Below are 22,264 nucleotides of genomic sequence, written 5' to 3' on the forward strand. Positions count from 1 at the left end.
GGGATAATAATACGCCACACGGGATACGGCTCGCACCGCTGCTTGTCGTCTCGAGTCTCACGAATGCGCGAATGTAAATAAGGTGACCGCGTCACAACATAGTAAGCTGTACATCGCGCGTCGCCAAAAACGAGCGCCGAGCGTTATGTGCCAAACGATCGGCCACTCTATGAAATATTTACCGTATCTATTATAAAATAAATGCACGCTATTCTCGTATCCTTGCCGTATCAAATTAACTCCTATAAATTATAGCGCGTTGAGTCTGACGTTTATTTAAAGAATAAAATTTACCTTTTGTCTTGATCCAAAAAATATTTATGCCAATTAATTTATTGTTTGTTCTTTCTAAATTTTTTTAGACTTTAAGTACTTAGAGAATTATGGCTTTGATAAATAAAAAAAAGAGACTAAAACACTGCAAGAGAAGATGCGATCATTTATTCTTGATGTATTAAAATTGTATAATTCTCTGATTCGAGCAAAAGAATAGTAATAATAAAATTAAATATTTCCAGCCACAGGACAAAGGTATATTTTAACTTTCTGATTGAATATTAACGCTAAATTTAATCGTTGTTTTCCAGTTAATTAATCATTCAAATTTATATCGAAAAAGAATAAAGTATACATTTTCCATGGTAAAATTTACTAAAAATAATTAATCTGCTAATATCAACTAATTACTATAATATCCATAATATTTACGCATGAGAAATCGAAAGACAAAATCGCTGAGCAATAAAAATCGATCACTCGAACTGTGAAAATTAACAAGTGATACTGACAAGTTACATAAAGGTTGTTACAAATGTATAAATTTTACGTGATATCCATTGGTTAATTTCTCAATATCTTATAAATTAAAAAATTATTAATTAACTTCGACATTTCTATGTGAATATTTTCGATTCGAACTAATCTCCAGAATACATTGAAATATTATATAATAAAATTGTGAAATATCCTCACTTTATTATAGCGTTTAATGTTAACTTTTATTATCGTCTGATTAAAAAAGCATTAAAAAAATTTATTTTAAATGGCAAATAATTTTAGTTTCTACGTGTTTGTAGGGGTGGAACATTTCGAACGGACGGACTCGGGGTTCTCTTGGGAAAATGTCACGAAACGTCGGCGTTTCGTGCCGACTGCCACGGGATGGTAAAATCATCATCCTCAATAACGACGCTCGTAAAGATCACGATCGCGAGCATTGCCTGAGCTCATCCAAATATTTCACGCTCACGTCGGACGCCGAAGAGACACGAGCAAAAAACTTTAATTTACGAGCTAATCTCATTTACGCGTATGAGTCGTGATATGATGTATCTTTCCTTTTTAAGAACACTCACCCAATGCGTCGCCACTACCTCTCCTTCCGTTCCGTCGAGGTTCTGCAGAGAAAACAAATTGGGAACATTGTTAAAAACGCTGCGGAAACATACAAAAGATACGTTTTCACGTGATCGCGGTATGACACGCCAGTGTTCGAATGCAATATCTAAACGCGGTCGCTATCGATCGTGGGATTCAAGAGCTGCCTAATCATTGATCGAGTGAGTCACGCTTGTTTTCGACGCCTCTCGTATATACACGGTGCCGCGGAAAAGAACGAAATCGAATCGTGACGAATTTAACTCAATAATTAATAAGTAATGGAATTACATTGCGCAATCGACGTCTCCAGTGATAGTAATAATTTTCAACAATCACGATAAAAACAGAATATGTATATATCGGATACTTACATCCTTCTTCCTTTTCACGGTTACGGCACCTGAAACCATAAACAAAACTTATTTAAAAAAAAACAACGCACAAAGCGAAAAACAGTCTCAATAGAAAAAATTTTTCCGATAATGTAACGTGTAAAATAAATAAAATTTATGGAAATTTAATCCTTTTTCGCTCTCTTTCTCTCTTAATTTTCGCATCCGCTTATATTTCATTATCTTGATTCTCGATAAAGATAATGTGATAACAAAGGACTTACCGCCAGTGGGATTAGGTAACCGTGTGCCATTGGTACCAGCGGGGGTCGTCGGATTCGCGACGGGGGTGGGAGTGACGGTACCTGCAGTGACCGGTACACCCCTGGTCCCGAACGGAAAATACGGTGAGTCCGGGGGGTATGTGGTACCCTCGACGCCACCACCACCCCCGCCACCGCCCCCGCCACCCCCGCCCGGCCCCCCGCCCGGTCCACCCGCCGTAGGGCCGAATGCACCACTGCTATATGCCTGAAACAGAAACCGAAACACATCCTTTTTTTTTCTCAATTTTTTCATTTTCGCAACCTCTGGTCGCGACAATTATAGTCGCAATATTGCAACAATGTATTATTGATAATAATAATAACGGAATATATCGTCCGTATCAAGAATATTCCAGCTACAAAAAATAATTTTTTCATTAAAAGTATTACGTAATTATACCTTTTAATTAATGAAAATATTGCGTAATTATACTTTTTACTTTATAAAAGTAAGAGTACATTGCGTTTATATTTAATTCATAAAATTGACAAGTTTCCTTCATAAATTAGCTTCAATTAAAAGAGTAACTGTATTTTGCATTGATAACTGTCACAAGTCATGGAAGAAGAGAGGAAGGATGAGGATGGAGGAAATGCGACAGCGATAACTCGGGGGCGGCTTCAATAAATCATCCATCGAAATCAATATTCCTTATCAGCTATGGTTTAACGACTCGATTAGATACAGCTCTCTCTCTCCCTCTCTCTCTCTCTCTCTCTCTCTCTCTGCTTTTGAAAAGTCTAGTGTATCGTATTCGCTTCGTTCCTGCTGTCATCTAGCGTTTGCAGAAACAATGGTTGAATTATATCCTCGAGAATTGCGACGAACGGAAGGCGTACGAAACTCAAATAGTAGAATCATTATCTCACGTTGAATAGATAGGTGCAAGGTCTCTCACATTCCGCATACATATGACGCATTTGCCTAACAAGAATCGTCAATAAGTGAACAGTAATTCTCGTTTCGTGCGACAAAAATTTCGAAAGATGGCGCATTAACTCGAAAATAAGTGCTGCAGTGTAACAATCTTTTTAATTTCAACGACACGAAAAAGAAATAAGGCCCTGGCCCTTTTCTTGCGGAATACGTGCAAGTAACTTGATGCACCGAATATACATCGCCATGGATGAGGAAGAGCGTAAGTGATATTAAAGTCGGAGGTTGACGACGCTCAGCCACGTGGAGTCAGAAGATATTTTCGTCCCGACCCGACGATTGCAATACAATGCAACGCCTGCTATTGCGCATATATAACATACCGTGAATGTTAATTGTTAATTAATTAAGATGATTGATATCGGTATGATAAATGAATGAGAGTTAATTCATAACTAGCAAAGTCACGAAGATAAATTTATATCATTAAGATTAACGAGGCAGTCAAACACACATGTTGATTTTCGCGTTGCATTACGCTCGTGCCGATAAATAAATACGCTCTCTAAGGAAGGGATATCTTTCGCGCGCTGCGAGAAATGAGAACCGCTTTCCGAAAATATCATCCGAGGTAAAGTTTTGGGATTACGGTCGGGGGATGCCGGTGTGGGAGTATAAGGGCGCGGAGAGAACGGGCGGCGGCGGAGTAACTTTTTCTCAGATAAATTCGCTTCTACGACTGCAATAATTATTACGGTCCTATTTCTTACATAATCCCGCCTCGTTTAGAGGTTCAAGTCGTTGCAACAAAGGGAGAGATCTTGAATATTCCAACTTCTCTCGCGCCGTCGCTCTCGGCTCGAATGGGGACAGGAGGGAACAAAGGGCGATACGCGGCGCAAAGAAATCTCCTGCGATTCGTATTGTCGGCGCGAAGGTCAATATCAGAAGATATCACTCACCATTCCGTTGTCTATCGTCGGGCCGTACGACGTCTGAAAGGGCTTTTCTGAAACAGATAAAACAAAATCTATAAAAATCAATTCTTCGGCAATGTGCCCTTTGTGCCAAGGGACTGAATGGATGTATAAAGAAAATTTTTTTTCAGGCCTTGCAGTTCACGTGTCATCGTGCACAGTGTAAAAGTTTCGTAAAGCTGTCGGTTGATATTAATTGTATATCCACACACATTCTAATAGTGTAAATTATATACATTCTAATAGTGTAAATGCGAATCATAATGGCACACACACGAAAAGCTCTTACATAAATTTCAACCTTCCGCGTCCTGCTCGCGCGTATAATCCTTCGGCAAATAAAACAACAGACGGTGCGCGCGCGCGCGCGCGCAATACTAAAAGGAAGACAAAGGCAGAGAATACCTGACAAAATATCCGCAGTATCGGGTAGGGGATTAGAAAAAAAAAATATTCCGCATCCCCCACGGCCCGCAATATTCTTGGCGCGTGAGTCGTTCGGGGAGCGAAAGGGGGAGCGAAAAGAAAGTCTTCCCCTCTCGCGAGAGAGGAGTCGATGCAAAATTAATGCCGGACATAAATTCGCGATGCGTCTTTATAAATCAAAATCGCGATCGCGCTAAGAATCCGCGCACGCGGGGGATATGTAACGCGTTTTCCACGTTGCGGCTGATACGCACGCGGAATAAACAACGAGATAAACATTCGCCGCAGTCCGGGGGGCTTCATCCGTTATTAATGCCCATCCCGTAACACGTATACGTATAGGAGGAGCACGAATGTATGCGCGAGGCGCACCTTGTCTTGCCGAGAATTTATGAGGATCGGCTGGATTTACGTTTCGAAAAACCGCTCGGGAAGAATTGTAGGGCGACGCGTTGCCGCATCGAGATTAATTTTTATTCGACGAGATACGCACTGGCAAGAATACCTCTCCTTGCATTGCCCGCAGTTTCTCCATCCTGTTCTCCTTCATTGTCATATTGAGATTATACAAAAATATTCGTCCAGACAACTTGGCATCTTGTACAAATCTCTTCATCAATATGTCTTAACATTTGAAAAGAGTTCATAACATATTACAGATATATGACAGGAGACGGTATATAAATTAATGATTGAGTTTAAGGAGGCAAAAATATTTGCATTGCACGAACCCCTTTCTTTTTTCCTCATATCCTGCAGATCCTCCTACAATCGAGAATCGTAGACCCTATAGAAGATCTCGTAACGACGTTACGAGAAATTCGCAAGAGCAGCGATACCGCGAGGCTCACACACGGAAAGCGCATACGCATCGCAGGTGTATATACGTATTACATTATAGAGGATGTAGTCGCGCGTGGACGATAGGGCGAGTGTCCTCGGACGGCACACGATCGCCCGAGATAACTATGAATCCTAACAGTTTCGGCTTGCTCGTGACATGTTTGCCGAAGCGTGCGGCACCGACTCCGCAATATCATGCATCAAAGGACAAGCTAAACCATGGTCCATCGTGTCATCCTCAGAGCCGGCGCAAGCCCGCTCGACCGTTATGACGTAGTGCTGAGCGCCGGGCCTCCATGTCATGACTAGTTCGTCTTCCGCGTTGCCTCTGCCGCCGTCATCCGTTCGGTAATTGTTCGATGAAGAATTAGCCGGGAATGCTGGTTGCGGGTGTCGCCCTCCGGTCTGGACCGTACGTACGTAGACGCCGAGGAACGATCGCGAGATTGCGTGCGACCCGCCGGCCAGCTGCAGCGCGGCGGATCGCTGTTTCGGATACATTTACATGTATCACGTATTCACGTATAAAGTCAAATTTAAGGCAATTAATCTTGAACGATAATACGATCTTAAACGATTAATAAATGTTATTTGATACGATAAAACATCTAACATATAATATTAACGCGTTTAAAAAGACACGTTAAGACATGTTAAGTTTCTTGCCGAAAATTTTTATAAAGATTTATTTTTACCGCGCGATCTCTCTTCTCTCTTTTTTCTTTTGCACGTTTGATTTCCTCACACGTTCGATCGAGCGGATAGTCGGAAACGTTAGATTGATGTGATATTTACGCGGAAGAACAAGAGGCGGTCCGAATAAGGGGGACGAGAAAGAGAACAAACAGCGGCACGTTCCGCCGATGCGGAATTTGTTACGCAATGCGCGCACCGGGTGATGCTCGATAGTATCCGTATACGCGGTTTTCATTCACGGCGGCATTAATTCGATATTACACCTCGCGATTCGCGCGACACGACCTCGAAAACCGCTATACAGCGGGCAATTTTCGACGGACGACACGCGACCACGACGTGTCGGCCGTGTTTTGCTCCTCTGAAAATCCGCAAAGTACCAATATCGCGTTATAGAAGACATATAGAGGCGGAAATTGACTATCAATGCATATTTCATTAATTTAATTATTATAATCAGTTGCATTAAATTATACCATCCGTGACAAAATTTACTCGCGATACACTTGTGTAATTTTTTGTACCTGTTTCATGAGATATCTAATGAAATAATTAAGTCCGTACATAATCCACGAGCAAGGTATAAAGTAAATGAAGAAATGCCAGTTAAATAAAAAAAAAATACAGAGAATTAATCTGAGATAAACGCACTCTCTTCCTCTCTCCTTCTCAATTTCTTGATAAAATTAAACCAAGTAAGCTTTCAGCCGGTTTCTAACGACCGTCACGGATGTTTGCGTTTGAATAAAAACTGAAACATGAAAAGTCGAGTATCGCGCCGCGTTATTGCGCGACGAGGCCAAAACTGCCGGACACTTTCAACGTTGACGATCTCGTAAAAAAAGAGGCATCCGCTCGTGTGGAGTGCGCGACATCCCGTAACAAAAGTGCGCGCATAAAAAAAAAGCAGAGGGCGCGAATGCGACAAATAGACACGCGTGCAGAACGTGAATGTATGTACGCGACCGCGGCGTCGAAGTACCTCGGGATATCTGCATATCGCGACTGCAAAAATATAACTCTCGGTTAGAGATTTCGCGATTTGATTCGCGACGCAATGGCCGAGGAGAGTCGAGGAGGATTTCGGTGTTAAGGTTGAGCCTGTTGGGCTCGGTGACTAATTGACGGATTAAAAAAAAACATGCTAAACCATTCACGTAGAAAAAAGTCGTGGCCGACCGGCTGGGAAGCCGATCGTCTGCGAATTTGTAAAAAATTTTGAGGACAGAGGACGAAGGAATACGCCGGGATCGTATTGAGAATGCTCGATCGAGTGTGTTTAACGCGATCCTGGACTTAGATGGACCATCTGGACTCCGTGAAATTGGCAACTCATTTTCGTCACTCAATTGTCAGAACTTTTTCAAACGCGTCGAAGAAACTCGAAAATTTTGTGAAGAAAGATCAGAATTCTGTATCTAATTCTAATAAATCTAAATTTTGGAAAGAAAATGAAAATAATTTCATAGAGCTTCCGGTCTATTCATCTAATGTCGCAGAGCTCTTTCTCATTGAAAAATAATCCGTCGTACATTCAACCAGCTGGTCTCACCAGAGATTACTTTAAAAGCATTTTCTAATTTCATTGCATGGGTCAGCGACGAATATATCAGCGCGATAGGCGAGCTGTCAATATTCTTTATAGATCTTATGTTCGTTAAGAGAAAATTTTAATATATTATAACAATAATAACATATAATAAAGAAAGATAAAAGGTATACATAAATACGTTAAACTTAATAAATCGTAAAGAAGTGAACGAATGATAAGAGAGAGAGAGAGAGAGAGAGAGAGAGAAAGAGAGAGAGAAGGAAGTTCAGGGACCAATTTGGACGTCACGAGAGCCAAGAAGACCAGCTCCTGTAAGATGAAACGGCACACAGGTGAATCGCGGCAGCCGGTTTTCATGTTTAGCCGGAAAATAATTCAGTCGGTTATCTCGCGCGTCGATCGAATCGCCGCGCGTTCTATCGCCTCTCGCGTTATCCACGGGATCACCTGCCGAGAGCGAGCATGCCGCACGCAGGTTACATGCCGTTCTAGCGCCAAGAAAAATCTCGCGGGGCGTATCACGGGCAAAGGCGGAGCTCGTAAAGCGGTAAAGGAAATAATTGAACACCTGCGCGCCGAGGCGGGCTTAATTCAATTAGCTCGCCCGACAAATGCCCGACACTTTCTTTGTGCGTCCGATGTAAATTTTACAAACTGCTTTGCGGAGGCCTCTCGCGTAAATCTGAATACGCGCGACCATCTTCAGTGACTTTAGTCTATGCACTGTATTTCGGGATAAAAGTGTTATTATGTATTTTAATTCAACAACCTATGATCATAAGCGGAAATCATGCAGCTCTGTGAATTGAGGCCAATGGTAACTTCTTGAAAAGTTCAAGCAGCTGTTTGGAGCCTTTTAAAAGGCCATGTCTTTAACATAAAAAGATAATTAAATATGAAAATTTAGAAAGTATTTTTCTTATAAAATTATTTTCTTGTTTTAACACTCATAATTAATAATGTATAAATATTTTTTATAAATTCGTTTGTGATATTTATATAACATCATTTAACCGTTTTGCACATAACACAAATTTAAAGAGACTTTTTTGCATTATTAATCTTTTGCACTTAGGATCCCACATTCGCTAACTTTATTACTAGATCTGACCCTACGTTCGAATTCATGTGTATAACGCGCCAGTGCATAGTGCCACGCGACCCAAAAGGGTGTTCGAGGCTTCTACAGGTAAGAACGAAAAGGGGGCGACGAGAAAAGGAGCCACGATCATTGAGGTATACAGAAACGGCGGTAGCGGGGGCCCTACCACCCTCGGGGCCTACGACCCCGACAAGAGCTGGAGTATAGGGTTTTACCGAGGGAGTAGAAAGAATAGAATCAGACGAGAAAGATGAAAAAAAAAAACATGGAAAAAGGCTCAGGTAGCCATTGGTGCTCAACCGGGCTTGTGCGATTTTTATTATCTCGGTTGTTCTAATAAAACTCCGCTACATATCTAGCAACTTAATTATCTCTAAATTATTGTTTAAAAAATATATGTATCAACTGCAAAAACAGCCCTGAAAAGATATGAAAAAAAGATTAAAGCAGTCTAAAAGTACGCGACATTTGTACAATTATTTTTTTGTAAACTTTTTTTTGGAAACATTTGAGTTGTCATACTTGTGATAAAAATAGAGCATTAACCAAAAAACGCTATTTAAAATGTTTAAGAAAAAGATACGAGATACGCTATTTTTATATTTGGCTGCAGAAAGGGCAATGTCCGTCAAATGATAGCCCTAAGAACCGCAAGGTCCAGATCGCGGATGCGCAGTGAGATCGTCGAAGCGAGAATAATCGAGATTCGAGAAGAATCGTGCACGCTCTACTTTCAGACATTATATTCTCCGGCAGCGTACCTACGCTAGTGATCTCCGTAGGTCCCGAAAACCGCAGTGCGCGGCTCCGAGTCCCACGGGGCTCAACGCGGAAGCAGGAGGAAGCGGGGTTCCAGGAGGCAGAAATTTTGTGAAGACGAACTTCTGGCTGGCCACGCTCCAATTTCCCCCACCAAGGTGAAATCGAAAGAAACGTCGCGTGTGCCGTCAGGAGCCCGCGGGAGTACAAAAGCGCACAACTGGCCCCAAAGGGAACGAACGGAGAACTTTGTCTCGTGAGATTGTCGCTGAGCTTCTTTTTAGGATACACACCTTTCTATTTAGAATAAAAGAGATAACAGGATTACCTGCTACTCCTTTCTTACGAATTTATCCTGTCTCACGAATTTACTCAATAATATTGTAGTAAGTTCAAGTATTAAAAAAACAATGTAAATAATGTATATTCTCTTAAAAAATATCTAATATATTTTCTCTCCTACATATTATCTCTAATTAATATTAAATCCTACTAATTAATATTAAATCATTTATATCATGTTACATGAATCACAATAAGAAAATAACTTAATAATTCCATGTACAATATCATCGTTTTTTAATCATTTTCTCTCAGTTATATAAAATTAAGAATATACAAAGCACTAAATTATAAAAAATAATAAAAGCATTTTGAAAAATCATAACGTTGTTATAGGTGCGTGAAATTAATGTTAAATGAAAAGGACTATAAAAAAACATATTAAATATTGCGAAAACTTCGATACTGAATATCGATACTCGTATGAGCGTCACGGTCGCGAGCGAGCAAACGAAACAGCAAAAAGAAAATGGTAGCGTGACAAAGTTGGCGAACTTGCAGCGGAGGGAAAAAGAGAGAAAGAGAACAAACGGAGGAAGGGCGGTAAGAGGAGGTATCGTCCGTTGCGCCGTTCAGGAGTAAACGGAACAGCGAAGGTGTATTTTGTGGAGGAGAAGGCTGCCTGCCACGCGACCATGGGGCCCCATGGTGGGGATGTCGGCGTGCCAAGGGGCCCGCGGGACCAAGGCGATCGTGGGCTGTCAAGGGGGAGGAGAGGGCGGGCGTGTGTATATGGGGTGACAGGGGGAGAAGGAAGGTGGCGAGAGGCGAAGGGGGAAATGCAGCAGCAGCAGCAGCAGCAGCTGTCGCTGCCAGTGCCCCCCTTCGTGTTACCCTAGAAGGGGCCCACTGGAGAACATTGGCGCAGACCACGGGGGCCCCAGTGCATCTCAACCTGTCGTTGTTAAAATAACCGGCCAACATTGAGACTGTATCACGTTATTCACGTGGAGCTACGCGCGATCTGAAGATTCTGAAGCTTCGACGAAGAAAAACCTTTGATTTTATATAAAATGTCATAAAAACAACTTCAATAATAAGACAAAGAATAATTAATTCGAAATTGAACGTGAACGTGAAAGAGAAAAAAAAGAATTTAATAATTCTACTGCAATATGTAAATTCTTGTGTCTCTTGACATTAATTTCAGGGCTACATATCAGAACGAAAGACTCGAAATTGCGAGATTCAAGATACATTAATTTATGATATTACAAAAAACAATAAATTCGCGTACGCAATTATGTCGTCAATGCGATCCAGTTTCGCGTTAAACACTTGAATTTAATTCAAGTATTCGAGAATATGGGTTAAACGCAAGTTGCATCATGCTTGTTGGTAAACGTTGCACGTGGCAACATTTACCACGTACTCGAGAAACGCTCCTTACATTCTCGATCGTCGCATAATATTGGACCGAAAACGAGAAGAGATCGGATCGATCGCTCATGGCGATTCGCGGCGAGTAAAAGTACACCCGTCGCCGATTCCGTCGATCGGTGAAAACGGGGAAGGCGTGTGTGCAAAATTGTGCGTATAAAAAAAGAAGGGCAAAAAAGAGAAAGAAAGAGAGAAGAGAGAGAGAGAGAGAGAGAGAGAGGAGAGATAGGAGAGGAGAGGGAAGAGAAGGAGAGAAGAAAGAGAGAATCCAAAGTGGCCAGAGTGCGTGCGCGCGCGTGCCGCTGTCGGCACGTGGCACGCACGTGTTCCGGTTTCTCTTGGTCTTGCTCGCACTCACTGACGACGCCTCTACGCGACGCTCTCGACACGCGTGTTCATTCACGCGACTTCACGAACGACGAACGTGCGGCAGGGTAACGAGGATGAAGATCCGAAGGCAGGAGAGCGAATCTTGGTGGTTGCCCTCGGGGGTATACATTCAACAGGTGATCTCGCGGCACTTCTGACGCCATTTTTTATACTTCCGCGATACAGCAGCGAACGTGATAAAGCTTGAGAAAACCAACTAATTGAGAAAAGAAACGCAAATCCCTTTCTTTCTCTCTCCTCTTATGAAGAATTGCGAGATGAATTTGATTACATGAAAAGAGATCTCACCACGATACATAGCTTATGTATTTTCATTTCACTCAAATCTCGTATTTTATTTTTTGTTTTTTTTTTTTTTAGTAAATCGAAAGAAGAAACCAGTTAAGTCAGAGTAAAGATTTTGACAGCAAAAGAGTTTAATCGCAGTAATCGCGCTCAACGTTTCTCTCAACGGAATCTCATGATGATCGTTTACCCCAATTAGAAATGACATTCCTCCAAGCTCCGTGCGGGCCATTGAACGTCACAAGGTGACGTCGCGCGCTCGAGGACAGTGGCACCTGCCAAAAAATCGGAGCCCCTTTTTTCACAGCCGTCAGGAGAGTGCCCCATGTGCACATTTGTTGTTCGAACCCCGGTCGCGTGGACGAGCGCGTCGCGGCATATATACGCATACACGCACCGGGCGCGTACCAACATGCGTGCACGTACGCGGTACTATGCGCCACGGCTGCATGTGGGCCAAACTTAACGAAATCTGGCCAGATGTCTATTTCGAACGTAGTGCAGGTCGGTGCCGCGTGTCGCCGAAAACCTACCCGGTGCATATGCGCTTCGCGCGTACGCACGTACGTACATGCGTGCGTGCGCGCTCGCACACATGGTTCGCTAGCCAGATTCGCTCTCTATCGGAATGCACGTGCCTGGTGGTGCTTTACAGGTGGCATTGCACCATCTCTTCCTGACTTTTGTTGTCACTCGAAATAAATCTGATAACTTAAAGCTTTCACATATGTATGATAAATAAAAAGTGCGAAAAGTATTTTTATTACTATTAATTTTTTTGCTATTAAACTGTGGATTAATAAAATTTAAGCATTCAATATTGACTAATTTATTTTTAATATTTTAGTCACGCGCAATCGTATACGTACATAAGTTCGTTTTACGGACATTCATTGTAAAGTAAGATTGAAATTTAAAAATTCTGTGTTAATAATAAATCACTTTAGACAACTTTTTGTAATTAAATTAAAATTGACGGCCTCAATAGATCTATAGGCACAATTATAAACATTAAACGTTACGTTACGATATTCCGTTGTGGCGCACCGATAAAACATAATTGAGAATCATCGTGGCTACGCCAATGAAGCAAGGGGATACCAGGATATGGTGCCCCTTGTAGGGTGGTGCTTTCAGTCAAGCTGGTAAGAGACACGACTCTCCAGGACGATAGGTATTTGTCCTCGCGGAGGATGACATTCGATCGCATCGCGATGAGATTTTCAAAGACGCGATGAACCTTTATTTTTACCTACCGTCAATCCCCCGAAATATAACTGTATCTTATTTTCGAGTCATCGCGACAAATATTAACGGTAAAATATAATTACCGTGTCGAAATGTACATTCGAGGGAAGTGAGGGAGATTGTTTTATAAGTCTTTAAGATATCAGACGTGCATACACCAATCGATTGCGAGACGTTTACAGCAGCGAACGGGAACGATGTGCATACGTGGAGAATCGTACGCGGATCATCCGGCATCTTTTTTATCGCGCCAAGCTCGTTTCTGTAACCCAGTTCTCGCCGCGGCTAATGGACTTTTGCTCTTCTCCGTGGAGCATCGCAAATTTGTGGAGAGGAAATGAGGGTGGAAGGGGGGATGGCGCACCGAGAGATGAACAGAAAGGAACTTTGAAGAGCGAACGGAGTACAACTGCGAGAGAAAGAGAGACAAAAAGAAAAGGGGAAAGAGAGAGAGAGAGAGAGAAAGAGAGAGAGAGAGAGAGAGAGAGAGAGAGAGAGAGAAAGACGCACAAAACGCGAAGTAACGAGAGCAAGGGGTCCGCGGAGAGAGAAAGAGAGAGGACCCGAAGCGCGAGTTTCACGCAGTGGCAAATTCATATCGACCATAACAGGAGCGAGGCGAATGGCGTATACGCGGTTCGGTAACGAGGGACTTGCATTAGTCAGGAATTCTCGAGTGGCGCGCGCCCGTGTTTTTCGCAAAAAGCCTTAAAATGTCTTCCATTTTCCGTCGTTTGCCTTCCGCCGCCAGTTGCTCCTGTCCGCCGAAAGTAACGGTGATGAGATCGAGTGAGATACGCGGCATGTGAGAATTGCATAACGCCTTACTCTCAAGCACAATTTTGCAAAGAGAAAGATCATTTTTTAACACATTAGACAACGCTAACAGAATTTCCACGAGTTAGAATATCAATGTCGCGAGAGTATCGGCGACAGTATTGAATTTCCTATGCTCATTATGTAATTAATATAATATATGTAAGTATTTCTATTTTGAATCGTGAGTTTAAGTCATAATTATTACGAAAAAAACCTGTTAAAATCTTGGATAAGTTCTATAAACGTCTCGTAGAAGTTTTGCAAAAAAAAAATTAACAAAAATGCATGATAATGATGCACTTTAACTCGATACACTGCTGACATAATTACACACTTTTCTGCGTAATGAGACTAATATTAACAATATCGAGATAAGACAGTTGATTCGAGCAGGGATTCGCGTGACCTATCGACACCACTGCACGCGTTCGCTCGTGTGTTTGCGAGGGAAGGAGAGGGAGCGAGTGATGAAGAAAACGCGAGGGAGAGAGCGAGGACAAGAGCGACAGAGCGGGACACAGTGGAGCCCCCGATACAACGGAGGAAGAGGGAACGATTCTGATTGGGAGAATGCGCGGTCGGGAGAGGATGCTCGTTGGCGGGGAAAGGGATCGAGTTTAGGGCGACGGGTGAACGAGGGGACGGTCGAGGGTGAGAGGGGTAGAAGCAGATGCTCATCGAGTCCCCGCTGTAAATGTAGATTATGCCCGCGCCCTTAATTTGTGTGCGTGCATACGTGAACGCACTCTGGACTTGGCCTTTCCTAAGGAGAGGATTGAAAAGCGTCCAAGGAGACCGCCGCCGCCGCCGCTGCCGCTGCCGCCGACTCTGGATAAAATTCGCCAGAATATATTTATAACCGCGATACCGCTATCTCCTTCGCGGAATCTGCCTGCATCTCGCGTAAACGCGCGCTCTCTCGCAAAATTGCACCGCTCCAGTATTAATAAACCACTCAGTATTAATAAACGAAGCGACGGAGTCTGACTGTGGAATATCGCCGATTTACGCGGAGAGATTAAGTAGGGTTTTTTGTTATCGCAGATAATCGTACATTTTCATTCATTATACCGTGAAACTCGCTAACATTTTTAAATCGCGTTAGAAAAATCGATATTTAAAAAATTAATGTCTGCATTAAGGGTTGTATTAAGAGTACTAAAAGATTCAAATATGTGCAAAAGTGAATTTATAGAAACTATAATACTTAATTTTTTATACAAAGAGAAATTTTTTTTTGAGGATTTTTAACAGATTTTTTCCTTATCACTGAAATCAATCAAACTTGAATACGAGAGTGAGGCAAAATTCTCTGCGGCAATCTTAGATGGTGCGACGTCGCGATAGTACATTTTTCCGACACCGGCGGAAGATGACGCACCCTCCTCCATATTTTAAGTATGTGGGTTTTCGACATGAGCCATTATAAGTTCGAGGACGCGCGCGTGAGGCGCGTGCACGCGAGACGGGGAAAGAAAGGCCGAGAAAGAGGCGGCGGTACACGGGAGCGAGAAAAAAAACGGAGAAAGAGAGAGAGACGGAGCGAGAGGCAGGTGCATCACGGTGACACTCCCTCGATAATTCTCCGGCGAGAGAGAAAAAGAGAGAGGAGGAAGAGAGATGGCAGTAGCCGGAGAAAGAAAAAGAGAGAAGGACCTAAGTCACGAGTGTTGTGTCTGGAGCTCGTTTATGGTCGTTCGGTTAAACTCTCGCTCCGAGGAAGGAGAGTTTCGAAAATGGCGCCTGGCCATGGGGTTCGGCCGGAATGTTGAGCGTGGCAACCTTCGTCGCGGTTGCGATACGGGATATCTCGCGATCGAGGGAGAGTTGCGAAAACGGCGTTATTGGGATATTTGACGGGGCCCTCTCGCTCGAAATAAATATTTCGCTCGCGAGAGAGGCAACCTTATTTCGTGCAGGAAATTGCGCGCGAGTCGTAACGGTTGGCCAAAAGGGCATGGAGCAAATAATATATTTCTTTACCGGGAACACTCAAGTAAAAACGGATACTCCCGATAAAGAATACTGAAGCGACTAAAAGTCGCCAACACACGATTGGCGACAGCGCAAGTAGAGCGACAACATTTCGAACGTTCGATGAAACGAACGTTTGCGCTATACATGAATCACACACGTGTGTTTGTTAAACTATATTTTATCGAGCTCGCTACACTTCCTGAAACAAACTAGTGCTCCAGGTAGATTTACTCGTGAGTCACACCGTGCGCGCGACTAATTTTAGATCCGTTAGCTTTCGGCGCCGGCTATATGTATGTGTGTGTGTGTGTGTGTGTGTGTGTGTGTGTGTGTATGTTTTCGCCGCATTACGCGTAATTTCAAATCAGATTATTTTCTCGCGCCGGCGCGAACGTTTATCTTTCGCCGATGGATTCTCCTGGGATTGCATCTCGTGCGCCGCGCCGCCGCGGCGAAATGTAGCGCGAAAATCGTTCTCGCAGTCGGCCGTTTTGCCGGCGGATTATGAAACGTCGGACGGACAATGAAACACTTATCTTTCCGACCGACTTTTATCTCTGTTTATGTTACTATGTTGCGTTGCGTGACTGATAGAATTTCAGTCGATCGGCCAATTATACAGCGCAACGGGAAAGAAGCCAAACCAAAGACCTCAGTAGGTGAATCTTTTACGGATTAGAGGGAATTAAAACTGACACCGGAAGTATTTTTGGGAAGTAGGATAGACGCTATTTTCGGATACCCTTGCACTTGAAACCTGACGATCCTCGACTGTAGGACACTATAGACAGGAAATCATAAGGATATTACGTCACGATGATTTACTTTTGTGACAAGACTCCAATCCTGACTATTATTTCCCCCGTTTATTATTAAATTATTTTGTATCAAAGTGCTTATAATAATAATAATATTATTAATAATATATAAATCTGTTGTTAAAGCTTCTGTGGCTGTTATCCTCTATACGCTTGCGAGTAGACCGAAATTCAATACGAACTGTTTGCAAAATAGCAATACGGAGCAATACGCAGCCGTAAATTGAAGGCTCGCGACCGTCGTAATACGGCTCGTTAAGTATCGTACGCAAAGTAATACGAGCCTTAATAACGACCGCGGCGCAGTAAGATCCGAGACGAAGGTCTCTCTCTCTCTTCGACGCGAAACGACAATCGTCAAGATTAACGGGCCGAAACGAACCGACGACTCGTCAACTCGTCTTGTAGTTATCAAATTATGAGAAACGAGACTCGGCGAATCTGACACCCGGTAGAAACATTCGAGCGTAAATAACGAACCTCCATCGATTCTGCCGCGACGGTTCTTCGGTCTTCGAAGAACGTGTAACGATGTTATAATCTTCTATTATATGTTTAATCTATCGTTAAAAATATACCTAGCGAAACGTAACCCGGCATAATTATACATCGTACGACGTGAAGACATTCGATACAGACGCGATATCAAATATCTTGTTATCAATTTAATATTGAGAGGAACGTGATTCTATCGTTTCGCAATTCTGCAACGAAACGTAACTCGGTATAATTTCACATCGTTTCGAGCGTCTCGTAAAACTACGCAGGGCGTCGTTTTCCAAACCACTGTACGTGTACAAAGGATCGCCAGCTCGTCGCCACGCCGAAACGTTGCCCTTTCCTGGCCGTCTTGTTTACCGCCATAGGAAAGTTTCATGGCATACGCGATGCCGCGATATAAATTATATTTAACCGAATAGCCCGGGCGCGCGCAGAGCTCCCGCAGCGTTTCAAAGGAATATGGGAACGCCTCGGACGAGACGTCTAAAACATAGTTTTTGCGGTCTTCCCGAGCCGCTCGGCTGCGCCGAACTTAGCGTACGCGAGAGGGCCTACAGTCTACCGTCGTCTTCCAAACAGCATCTCAAACCAAACAAACGTTTGAGACTTAGTTAACCAACTATACCGCGATTTGCCGCGCAACACATCTCGCGCTCTTCTCCCAATTGTAATTTCGTAACTGCTTTGTGCGATAATTAACGTGGGAATCTCGCGGTTTCAAAAAGCATTGTAATAATCATGAGAATAATTTCGACATCGTCTAATTAGAAACAAATATACAATAATTGTACAATCGTTCGAAAAATAGATCGAGCAAATACAGCTACAGGCTTGATATAAACAAGCAAGATGCAGAAATATTTGATTTTTCAATGATTTTAATTACGATGATTATAATTATAAAATACAGATAAAGAATGTATCAATATTTTTTATATTTTTTTTCTCAAAATAAATAAATAAATAAATAAATTCTAAGATTATTTGTAGCGCTTAAAATCTTTTTTGTCAAGTGCTCGTTTAATTAATGTACATAAAAGATAAAAATTGCCAAATAACTCGCCAAATATTAGAAACACGTGAGATAGGTATTTAAAAACTAGCGGGGGCTAGAATTTGTGACACGTGTTGCGACAATCAAAGATCCATGAAGGATGAGAACCTCGCTTTCGAGAGGTAACGCACGATTCCGCGGCACGCAACGGCGCATCGCTCCGTGGCTGCTTCTCTGGCAGGTGTATGAAGCCAGAAATAAAAGAAAAACGGCGTTCGCGCGGAGGCTGACTGCTGAGGGAGCGAGAGGAAGACAGAGAGAAAGAGAGGGAGAGAAAGGAAGAGAAAAGAGAGGCTCGAGAAAGGAGGAAAAAGGATTCGATTTATGGACTCTCGCATTACATCCGAGCGATTAACCACTAACGATTCGTACGATCGCGGTGGCGACCCGGCACGTGGTTACGAACATAACGCGAGAATATGTATACTTAAGCCGATAGATCGACGGAGAGCGGAACGGAGCATCGCGACGGCGATCATCTCTTTCCCGGAAGCCTCCCTTATCGGCGCTCACCCTCGCACATTCATATACGAGCATGCTTCACACACCATATGCATGCACACATACCATACACACACGCGCATATATCGCTCCTTACTACACTGTTGCACATGACAGCGAACGACGACGGACGTCTCTCTGTCTGACGTGTCTAGGTTATGTCATTCGCATCCCGGCGCGGCGTCGCGATTCACGCGGGGAGCGAGGAACCCGCGTCGACGGAGGGAAAATCGCGGCGTCGGAAGAGGGTAACCAGGACGCGGGGAACACGAGGCAGAGAGCCGTTGCTCTCGTCGCTAGTTGCCGTCGACGGGGCAGCACTGTCCAGGGCACTGACAAGCGAACCAAAACACACGGAGCGAGGGGTTGCCCTGGCGGCCGTCGACGCCGCGATCCTCGGCGCGATCGCGGGCTCAATCGACCGCGGCTCGGACGCCGACGGGCCTTCAAAATACGCACGCCGCACCGGGTAGACACATGAGACACAGACTCCAAAGATCGGAGACGGAGGGTGAGAGAGAGAGACGTCCGTCGCTTTATCTTCCGCACGAGCCGCGCACGGCCGCAAGGTATCCCGTGCGCGAGGAGAGGCACGGGCACTGCCGACGACGCACACTCACCGGACTGCTTATTAGCGATCTTGTTGAAACAGTTCTGAAAGACCTCGTAGAGATGCATCGGCTCGTCGTCGCTGGCCGCCATGTTTCCGCACGAGACGTGAAAACGAGTGGACGTTCCGTGGTCGAGGCGAGTGGGCACGGTTTCGCGGAGCGGCCGCGCGCGGAGCCACACTCCTCCCGTTAAGATCACCCACACTACTGAAGTGCACCGCTTCACGGACGCGGCTCTTATACTCGCGCCGCTGGCGCCATCGCGCGTCCGTGGTCGAGCGTCACGCCCGCGCGTCGTCTTCGAAAGGCAGCAGCAGCGGTCGCAATCATCCCGATTCCCGATTTCGACGTCTTCAATTTTACACACTGCAAAAGCGGAAATACATATATCGTAAACTTTGTGTCAATCGAGTGCTTTTACGAAGAGCATTACAAGTCACGTTCTTTTTTTAATTTTTAGAAATAACGAGTAAAGAAATTTTAAAAAATTCAATTCTTGATGGAAACATGGAAGGATTATCATGGATATTTGCTGGATTGTTCCTTCGGATAATTCTCCCTCGATAACGATGCTTGCATTAAAATTTTTTATTCACAAGTTAATAGTAGAAACAGTTGTACAGAATAGATTCTGAATATATTAAAAATATTAGGCACAACGATCTACGTAGAAAATTATAATACATGAGATTTAAATCGTTGTATTCGATTAACTCGCTAAATAGAATAGACAACAGAAGTAATATCATTCACAAACGTTATCAGTTAATTAAAGTAACTTATGCCTGTGTAACATTGCTATATTATTGTATGATTAGACAAAGTATAGAAATAATTATATGTATAATTTTATGTAACTTTTATATTTTAGTAGGTTGTATATATACATATTTTAATATATATATACAATCTACTAAAATATAAAATATATATAAAACTATACATATAATTATATTATATATATATATATTACAAAAACTTCAATCAAGCAATAGAAAATTAACAGCAATAAATATAAATACATAATCTTTGATTTTTTGCAAAATATGCAAGGCAACTTATGTATAATTTAAAAGATTTTTTATTAGTGCTAATATAGCATTAATAAATAATCTTATGAAATTATAACTTAAAAAAATATATTATGTCACAAATTTATATATATTGTATGAATTTGGAATTGTTTTCAAAAAATTCTGTTCAGCCCTTTTTAAACTGGTTCAAAATCGGAGTTCTGTGGGACGGGATGAGAAATCTCCTCATACTCTTGCCTGTTGTATCCTGTAAATAATTCAAACAAAATAACATAGACCAATTTTATTTGCAATCATTAAAAAGATCTGTCACTGTTGCACGCTACATTTTTATGCAATATAACTTCAAGCAAAAAGCAACTCCAAGAGAAATAACTATAAATAAAATAAGCTATAACTGAACACACAGAAACCTAGGTAACTAAAAATTGTTGATTATTAATAATACAGAACAATCATAATTTGCAATAAAGCGTACGTGCACATACTTAAAATCAGAAGCTTGTTGAAGCACTGACATATTACAAAAAGTGCAGATACAAAAGTGTAAATCACTGGTGTGACCAGTGATTTACTAACCCGTGGCAGGACTTGGTACGAATACCGTGGCTAAATTGCCATTTCTCGCCTGGCCTATTCGCAACAGATATATACTCGAGATAGGTCGAGCGACCAAATTTATGATCATGAAGATTGCGCTAAACGTTTCTGGCCCATCTGCAAGTTAATCAGACAGATACATCTTTTGAGTAGATCAATAAACAATTTGCAACATCCCATTTCTCCTCTTTCTTCATTCACTATGGAAAAGACATTATAGAATACATTTGATACTCACGGATGTAATATGGATTATAGATTGCCAATGTGATCACATCAAGAACTATAGAGATTACATTTATGAAAAGTGCCTGTAAAAATGCATAATCACAGCCAATTTTAAATAAAATAAAAATAATGAACTCTCCTCCTGCTTCTTTAATAACTTACAAATTGCAGCGGTTCGTCTGACTCAACATCACGAACAGCCCAAAATATGCAAACAAAGAATAGTAGGTTATAGAACAATACAGATTTTGGACACCAACCTCCCTGCATAGCCCTGTAACGTATTTTATATTTAACACAGAATATAAAGATACAAGTTCTTATGTAGATAACATCTCTCCACTTCAACGGCATGCAAGCTGCTCTTACCATGTTACAAGTATCAAGTGAATTGTAAATATGAGCTGAAAAAAATACAATAATAAACGATATCATTTTCTGTTTTTGTTTGAGCATTGTATTATTTATACATTTGTAAATTAAACTGTTCTTAGAAAAACAGAAATAAACTGCGAAATCAATGTACACGCAAGTGTCAATTTGGGCAATTGCAAAAAAATACAATATTACGCCGTAATTATTTTGATGAAAACACCACTGGATATACACACACTGAAAGATAGGGGAGAACGCAGTTGATACTTTATTTACATACCTTTAAGGGAAAATGAGTTAAATTGGTTATATTAGGCATCTTTGTCGCACGACAATAAGCCTCTATATAATGACGAAGAGAACGACTGATTAATTCGGATGAGATTTTTAAAAAAATATCTTTCTGACAAAGAAATATCTAATCTGCTTTTTCCGCCTACAATTTCGATTCGACAACAACACGAAGCGCGTATACATGTGTACTGCGTATATCAGCTGTGCAGCCAGGACTCCAAGAGCGCTTTCAGCAGCTGCTGCCATCTAACAATTGCTCTGCCTAAATTAATATTCGAAAATTGTTTGCAAATAGAAAAATGGAAACTAAAATTCTCATAATCATCCAATCAATATTGGCATTTTATGTGTATCATAGTGTAAAGAAAATTCGATATTAGTTATATATTTGATCAAAAATTTGAAGGAGAAAGAGAAAGAGAGAGAGAAAGAGTTTTTTCCATTTTTATTAATAAGACATATAAACAATATAGATGAGAAAAAACTCCATATTCTTCTCCTTCTCCATTTCTCTATTTAATTCTTATTTAATTCATC

General features: G+C 42.1%; 2 protein-coding genes and 1 long non-coding RNA gene across 4 annotated transcripts in view; all 3 read right to left on the reverse strand.

The window, feature by feature from the left end:
- The window catches only part of LOC105458396 (transcription factor 12), a 111,963-nt gene extending 92,676 nt beyond the window's left edge, over positions 1-19,287 (reverse strand). Inside the window, exons 1-5 of the mRNA XM_011703673.1 lie at positions 19,206-19,287; positions 3,878-3,924; positions 1,997-2,243; positions 1,752-1,780; positions 1,356-1,397 (exon numbers count right to left, since the gene is read on the reverse strand). Coding sequence (XP_011701975.1) covers positions 1,356-1,397; positions 1,752-1,780; positions 1,997-2,243; positions 3,878-3,924; positions 19,206-19,287 — 447 coding nt within the window. The remainder of the gene's footprint in view (positions 1-1,355; positions 1,398-1,751; positions 1,781-1,996; positions 2,244-3,877; positions 3,925-19,205) is intronic.
- A 479-nt stretch (positions 19,288-19,766) lies between these two features.
- LOC105458397 lies at positions 19,767-20,276 on the reverse strand. Its single transcript, XR_975531.1, has 2 exons — positions 20,157-20,276; positions 19,767-20,037 (listed from the first exon to the last, which is right to left on the reverse strand). It is a non-coding gene; the product is annotated as an uncharacterized LOC105458397 (long non-coding RNA).
- Positions 20,277-20,313: 37 nt separating this feature from the next.
- LOC105458398 lies at positions 20,314-21,954 on the reverse strand. Of its 2 annotated transcripts, none has more exons than XM_011703675.1 (6): positions 21,714-21,953; positions 21,428-21,462; positions 21,221-21,332; positions 21,069-21,141; positions 20,810-20,947; positions 20,314-20,477 (listed from the first exon to the last, which is right to left on the reverse strand). In XM_011703675.1, exons 1-6 carry the CDS (start codon positions 21,750-21,752, stop codon positions 20,407-20,409), a joined length of 468 nt encoding a protein of 155 aa, XP_011701977.1. In that variant the 5' UTR covers positions 21,753-21,953; the 3' UTR covers positions 20,314-20,406. The 2 variants fall into 2 exon arrangements, 1 of the variants encoding a protein (XP_011701977.1); XR_975532.1 differs by having other exon boundaries at positions 20,390-20,477; positions 20,719-20,947; positions 21,714-21,954.
- Positions 21,955-22,264: the final 310 nt, after the last annotated feature.

This window comes from Wasmannia auropunctata, unplaced genomic scaffold (genome assembly GCF_000956235.1).
Source record: "Wasmannia auropunctata unplaced genomic scaffold, wasmannia.A_1.0 LD334538.1, whole genome shotgun sequence".
In the NCBI taxonomy this organism is placed as follows: Eukaryota; Metazoa; Arthropoda; class Insecta; order Hymenoptera; family Formicidae; genus Wasmannia; species Wasmannia auropunctata.